Raw genomic sequence first — 7,707 nt, forward strand, 5'->3', positions numbered from 1 at the left:
TTCGGTCTTTTTGAGACAGGGTCTCCTTGTAGCCCCAGCTGTCCTGGAACTCACTGTAGACCAGGATAGCCTCGAACTCACTATGTAGACCAGGGTGGCCTCGAACTCACAAAGATCCACCTGCCTCTGCCTCCCAAGTGCTGGGATTAAAGGCGTGTGCCACCACACCCGGCAAAAGAATGACAAAATATTTTTTAAAAAGACAATCCTCAGATTATCCTATGACTGGAAGCCGAGGACATTTGGGAGACCCTTTCTATCCCCTTGTTGAGAACGCCCCACTTTTCCTGGTCTGTCTGTCTTTAGGCCTTTTGTACTTAATGTATTTTATTACTGAATCTCTAACCCTAAGGAATACAAAGCTGCAATGCCTTGGGCATCCGATTGTCTGTCAGTCCGTCCTCAGTCATGCAGCTGCCAGGTCTAGAAACTTGGGAGATTACTTTAACTCTCCACCTTACTTTCTTCTCTCTGGAAAATAGAAATGGAACTTACCCCTTAGGAATATAAGGAAAGGAAAAATACATCCAAAAGCAGGTGCAAGGGCTCCATGTCTGTCTGTTCCTGGAGTGAACACTGGGATGTGGGGTTCGGGCTTTCTGTCTAACAGACGGCAAGCTGACACTGGCCAGTCACCTTTCCTTCAGTTCCATTCATCCCTTCCACAGATGTTAGTGGGTGGAACTAGAGCCAGGGGCTGACAGATACTGCAGATTCCGCAGTGAACAGCCCAGGCCTGCCTCTTCTTCAGCTGCTGATGCCTGCTCTGCTCTCCTCCTTCCCAGCGTCTGCCTCTATCCTCCCCTCATCTGGACCCAGGGCCTTTGCAGTCACTGCTCTCTCCTCCAGAGCACTGTTCATCCAGATGTTCATGCGGCTTCTTTTCTCAGAGTCCAGTAGATGGCATCACATCAGACAGGTCATGCTTGACCATCAGATAACGTGACGTGGGGTCATCTTCCCTGTTATTTCTTGGCGGTTTCTATAGGGTACAACAGGATCTAGGTTATTTATCTTATCTCTCTATCTCTCTACTCAGGAAGATAAAATGTCCATGAATCAGGAACCATATTTGTCTCACCACGATGTGTCAGTGACTGGGATATCAGGTGAAATCAATAAAAATTCCTTCAAATAATTTAAGAGAAGAAATAAGAATAAGAAAGGTGGAAGAGTCAAGCATGATGGTATAGGCCTTTAATCCCAGCACTCTGGAGTTATGGATGATTGTTAGCCACCATGTGGGTGCTAGAAACCACACCTGGGTCCTCTGCAAGAGCAGCCAGTGCTCTTATCCGCTGAGCTGTATCTTCAGCCCCTCAGAAAGAATTTTAACAACAGCATCCAACAAACTATCTGCCATTTAATAGCTTGTGAACTAGACCCAGCATCAGCCTTGGTGGGGAGCTTTCTCATGTTTATAACCTGTGTTGATGGCCCTTAGTAGTAAGTCCCAGCACTGGCTCATAACTCTTGGTGCTGCAATTTTGCTTTTCAAATTACTATCTGGTTTCTGTCTCCTTCCAGGACCTTGATAGATAATAGAGAACCTTTTCCTGACAATATTATTATTATAGTTATTAACATAAATAATTACTAAACATATATTAATAATATATATTATTCTACACAAACTTCCATAACTTTGCTATAAGTTAGGTGCAGAAATTATGAGAAAACATCCACAAATGGGGTGACAGTTTATCACTGTGTTGTGTCACTTCTCCTGGAGAATATAGGACACTAAGGATAGACCAAAGAAACAATTCGCCCAAGCTTAACTTAGTGAACCAGTGAGTTTATCGGGGGTTACATGCTGGGGTCTTGGGGAGAAATTCATAACAGGGCTGTGGGTGACCTGAGACAGCTGCATCACCCAAAATTCCAGCATAGAGGAAGCCTCAAGAAGACCACAACCCTGGAGCTTCCCGCCCAGCTTGCATGCGGCTCAGCTGACTGGATGGTCTCCTCTCCCTAGCCATTGTGACTGCTTTAGAGTCTTCAGAGGACTTGGGAATCTTCTAAGTTTCAAGAGCTTCCTAAGCCTTGTGCGTTTCATTTAGTCCCTCCTCCCTCCAGGAGGGAATGTGTCAATACAGGGGAAATAGCTAGACAGCCAAGCATTTAGGTTTCAACTAAGGCAAAAATGGAAGTGGAGGCAGGTGTGCTGGCACACGCCTGCCGTCCCAGGGTCTGGGAAGCAGAGGCAGGAGGGTGACAAGTTTGAGGTCACCTTGGGTTATATAGACTCTCACAGTCAGACTGCACAGCATTGAGAGACCTCGTCTCCAAAACAAAGGCTGGAGATATCGCCTAGGTGTGTGGTGTTTGCCTCGAATGAGCCCTGGATTCAATGACTAGCATGTACACACACACACACACACACACACACACACACACACACACCAAAGGAATTAATAAACAAAAAGGAAGAGGGTAGAGTGGGAGATGTTGATGCAACCCTTTGATCTAATGAATTTGCAGGTTCGGTGGGACGAGCAGATCCAGGTGGACAGAGACCTAAGCGGTATTCCATAGTCCCACCTTCCTGTGGTTTTATGTTCTGTTACCAGAGTCAGTGGGAATCAGAAATCAGTTGATGTGGCATGTGAAGATCAGGACTTGGAAAGGCCTGGAAACAGGGACAATGTAACCCCAGGAGCCTGCAGGTTTGACTCCTGGGGAGTAATTGCACCTGTCTGTAGACCAATGAAACAGTATCCCCTAGATCCAACACGAGACCCATGCTGGGCTCCAGGCTGCAGTTTATTATATACCTGTTTGTACCAGAAAGGTGTCACTGCTATGAAAAATGACACAATTGCAAGATTTTGCTATTACATGTTTATTGTATATTTTAGCAACTTTTGTGCACATGGGACTAAGGCACTCTAGCCCCTGTCCTCAGGGACCCACAGCCCAGCCACCTGAGGCAGTGAGGAGGAAGCTTAGTACTTCAGCAGGTCTGAAGCAGTTGGGGTCTTTGCTGCTGCGACCCCATCTGTTGGCTTCCTGGTCAGCCATGGAGTCCTCGTGTCCATGGCCCAATAACATCTGCATGTTCTCTCTGGCATTACTGATGGAGGCAGATAGGAAGGAGATCCATCACCAGGCTGTGTGACCACAGATACCTCCCAATTCTCCCCTTTGTATGGGATGGCCCTGTGAGGAGCCCAGGAAGGCCCAGGAAGTAGGGGTGGGGGGCTGAGGCACTGACCCTGCCAGGCTCAGCCCTGCTCAGCCCAGGCTGATCACCCCACACTGGAGGAACAGTACCCAGAGAGGAGGGCTGGAAATCACTTCCTGTCTGCATCTGGGAGCAGGCCCATCCATCATGAGCTGTGTTCTGGCTCTACCCACAGCCTAGGGTCTACACTGGACATGGATGGAGAGGAGGGCAGGATGGGCAGGAGGAGGAGGGGCCACAGATTGACATGTCCGCTCCAGGAATCATCAGGTAGTCAACCCTACTCACCCAGGCCTGGTGTCCCCAGAAATCTGTTACCTGATCTTTTCAGCAGCCCAAGCTCCCCCCGGTCCCCTTTGGGCAGCATCATAGTTCACCCGAGCATGGAAGTATTTGTGTTCCCAGCCCCTGGACTGGAAAGGCAACAGGCCGGTGAACATAAAGACTGCCTATGCCTTTGGGAGGACTCAAGGATGAAAACATTTAAGAGCACCTGTGATGCCATGAGTTGGGAAGACCATTCCCTAATCCAGGTTGGCTTCTCCAAGTCATTAGAGGCTCATATGGCCTGTATTGTCTTCTCTGACCACAGTCTGCTGGGAGCCAAACCTTACCTGGATGGAGTATGTGCAGTTGAGGCAGTGTGGTACCATTACAGAGCAGAATTCCTCAACCTCAGCATTATGGAAGGGTTTGCCCAAGGGTCCCTTGCTAATCGGGTTGTCCTGAGAACTGAAGCCTGCTTACGTGCATCCCCAACTTCTATTACCAGATCCTGGCAGCACACCTCCCTAGCTGTCCAGGCAGGCAAATCTCCAGACATTGAAAATGTTCCCTGGAACACACTGCATCTCGACAAGAGCCCATATCCCCGGATGCTGCCTGGCTGGGAAGTTCCTTTCCGAGGTGACCATTCATTCGTGGAAGGCAGAGAAAGGCTGCACGCAGAGCACTTCTGCTCTGACTCCTAGGAAATCCATCCCGACAGGACGAATGCACATCACTGTGATGCTGCTGTTTCTGCCTCTTGATTAGATTTTGCCAATATTGGGGTTCCTTGAGGAAGCGCTAGGGCAATGTTCTCATTTCTGGATGCAGGCTCTGATCACCAGGGGAGAGACTGAAAGTCCCCACGCCAGGCCACATCCAAGACCAGTCCTAAGACCCAGGCACCTGGAGAAGATTGGTCCAGACCTCAGTGGTATTGAAGCTCTCCATGAGATTGTTCACAACTGAATTTAGGAAAGACTGGCCTCATGCACAGGTGAGTTATAACCTCTGCTTTGCCACCTGCTGAATGCCATGCACTTAAGGAAGTCTTCCAAGAGCACCTCAAACATTTTACTATCCAGGAGAGCACAACTTGAGACAGTGAATCCAACTGTTCTGAAATCTTGGGCAAAATCCTAGAGACCCAGCATCCACCAACCTTACCTTGAGCAGCCTCGCCAACAAATGAAAACCAGCTTCCACTGCTGGATCCCAGGACCAAGGCGCAGCAAAGAAGGCTGCTGAGAAGCTTCATCCTGCTGAAATGAAAGGGGAGGCTCAAGGAGACGCTGACAGGCCTGCACCTCCTCCCTGGGCATCTCTAACTCAGAGAAAACCCGGTCATTCGTTCCCACTGCTGCTCCTAGGGGACCTTGCAGCAGGACCTTCCCCAGCCACAACCCTCCATTCTGACCCCACCTGCCCTCAACCAAGCCCACTAGGAGGACAGCAACAATGTATCATCGATGGCCAAAGAGGGAAGTTGAGGCCAGATTGCCACTCCCTACAAGAGCCTGCAGTTCCCCAAGAACATTTCCAGTGTGTCCCCTCAGCCCAGACAAAGCTCACATCAGCTAACTACAAAAGAGATTCAGTTCTAAAGGAAGCTGCACGCACTTCCTGGGAACGAGAGCACACACAAGTGCTGGAAGTTACTCCCTGGCGTCCTCCCTCACCTGAGGTCTGGTGGAGCAGAGATGCTGGTCCCTGGCTGTCAGGAGAGGGGCTGGTATTTACGCTGAACCACCTCACTGGGGTCAGGGGCAGGGAGAGTCTGGTCCGGTGCCGGGGGAAAGTTCCTCCAGGTCATTTCTTGTAAAGGACTACAGCAGAAATCTTCCCGGATTCTGGACTCTCCATCCTCAGGTCATTTTCCCTGACTCTGCAATGTGAGCACACCACATAGCTTTGCACTGCCTTCGCGGACTGCTGGGTCAGGCCAGACGCTCGCTGGTCAGAGCTGGGGGAGCCAAGGCTGTGGAGAGGCAGAGAAGGGACCGTGCAATGGAGAACCAAGGCAGCAGGTAGGTGTGTGGAAACAGGACTCCTGCAGCCAACAGCTTTCTACCCCAGTCACTGCCTCAGTATGGGCCTCCTGGGCCAGGGGTAGGTGATGCAGATGGTAAACCTCTTTCAGCTCATGTCTAAATTCCTAGAGTTGCAAAAGTGACCAGGTAGCCCCACAAAAACATGTGTAGTCTTTACAGTGCCTCTAGACCTTCCACTAACATACCTTTTAGGGAGGAAGTCCCCAGATCTGCTTGCTTAGCAATTTAGCAAATGGATTAACTAGGCTGAGTGGGGCAAGGTCGTGGCAGGGCCTTGATACACCCTTAGCTCAATCCTGGTGCTTTAAAGCAGTAACAAAGCCTTAGGGAATAAGGAGCAGACGGAGGCATCATCTCTTGTGGAAAATGGCAGCCAGCTGGAACAACTGTCAGCTACTGAAAGATGAGGCCGCTCCTTAGGCCACTTTCTCTTTGGAGATCACTATCTGGGCCCTTGTCTTTCTGAGACAGAAATCTCAGTAGCATCATCTGCTCTACAGGGGCGGGTACAGGACACAAGGGCTGGGGTCACACCAGCCTTGTGTGTGTGTGTGTGTGTGTGTGTGTAGAAACACAATCTGTAGCTGTCAGGACAAATCTCTCTTGTTCACTCCAACTGGAGACATTCTAGAGAATGACTCTGGATACCACAGTCCAGTCTAGACAAGGTGATGTCATTGAGGGAGATCTGAACTCTGGTCCTCATGCTTGTGTGGCAAGCACTTTATCCGCTGAACCATCTCTCCAGTCCCAAGACTGTGGAGAGTTTATTTATTTGCTTATTTTTATTCTTTGAAGTTGGACTAAATGCATTTTGCATGTACACACACTTGTGCGCATGCATATACATACATACATGTGCACATGCATGTATATATACATATGCACATTACATGTATAGACACATGCAAAAAAATTTGAATTAACAAAAGTTCCCATAGTCTTATGGGTCTTATACTGTTCAAAAGTCCAGAGTTGGGCCAGGCATGGTGGCACATGCCTTAAGCACTTGGGAGGCAGAGGCAGGCCAACTGCTGTGAGATAGAGGCCAGCCTGTTCTACATAGTGAGTTTCAGGCCAGCTGGGGCTACAGGGAGACCATGGTTTTTTTTTCAAAAAAAAACAAAAACAAAAATAACCCAGGGCTGGAGAGATGACTCAGTGGTTAAGAGCACTGGCTGCTTTTGCAGAGGACCAGGTTCGATTCCCAGCACCCACATGTGGCTAACAACCGTCCTAACTCCAGTTCCAGGGGCATCTGATGTCTTCTTCTAACCTCCATGGGCATTGTATGACATTGGTGCACTTACACACATGCAAGCAATACACTCATACATAAAAAATAATAAATAAAATATTTTTTAAAAGTTGTGAGACTACGGGCACTCTCTTAACTGTACGGTCAAAAAAATCAAATTATACAGTTGCTCCAGGGGACCTAATGCCTCTGACCTCGAGGGCATACACACACACACACACACACACACACACACACACACACAGAGTCATAATTTAAAATGTAGTACATAGTCCATTTCTGGACAGAATACAATACTTCATAATGGTAATAAATGACCATGTTACTGGTTTATACAATTACTATACTATGTGGCTTATCACTCTTTATAGTGTGCACTCCTACTGGTTTAAAATTTTCAAAGCTCACTGTTTAAAAGCCTGCTCTGAGCTTTTCTCCTGCCACTGCCGAGTCGCTCAGAGGCGGTCGCTTGGGTGCGTTCAAGATTCGGCTCCACCCGTAATCCATCACCATGGCCGAGGAAGGCATTGCTGCTGGAGGTGTAATGGACGTTAACACAGCTTTACAAGAGGTGCTGAAGACCGCCCTCATCCACGATAGCCTTGGACGTGGAATCCGCGAAGCTGCCAAAGCCCTAGACAAGCGCCAAGCCCATCTCTGTGTGCTTGCCTCCAACTGTGATGAGCCCATGTATGCCAAGTTGGTGGAAGCCCTTTGTGCTGAGCACCAGATCAACCTGATTAAGGTTGATGTCAACAAGAAGCTAGGGGAATGGGTAGGCCTCTGCAAAATTGATCGAGAAGGGAAACCCCGGAAAGTAGTTGGCTGCAGTTGTGTAGTGGTTAAGGACTATGGCAAAGAATCTCAGGCCAAGGATGTCATCGAGGAATACTTCAAATGCAAGAAATGAACAAATAAAAAGTTTGGCTCATAAAAAAAAAAAA

General features: G+C 48.6%; 1 protein-coding gene and 1 pseudogene across 1 annotated transcript in view; one reads left to right on the top strand and one right to left on the bottom strand.

Annotated features, from left to right (window-relative positions):
- The window catches only part of LOC103732973 (serum amyloid A-1 protein-like), an 8,190-nt gene extending 3,478 nt beyond the window's left edge, over positions 1–4,712 (bottom strand). The window contains exons 1-3 of the mRNA XM_008831709.1: positions 4,570–4,712; positions 3,506–3,595; positions 2,956–3,076 (exon numbers count right to left, since the gene is read on the bottom strand). Coding sequence (XP_008829931.1) covers positions 2,956–3,076; positions 3,506–3,595; positions 4,570–4,712 — 354 coding nt within the window. The remainder of the gene's footprint in view (positions 1–2,955; positions 3,077–3,505; positions 3,596–4,569) is intronic.
- Positions 4,713–7,198: 2,486 nt separating this feature from the next.
- Positions 7,199–7,707, top strand: LOC103732962 (annotated as a pseudogene).

The sequence above is a fragment of the Nannospalax galili genome, unplaced genomic scaffold (assembly GCF_000622305.1).
Source record: "Nannospalax galili isolate Female #2095 unplaced genomic scaffold, S.galili_v1.0 scaffold615, whole genome shotgun sequence".
Taxonomy (NCBI): Eukaryota; Metazoa; Chordata; class Mammalia; order Rodentia; family Spalacidae; genus Nannospalax; species Nannospalax galili.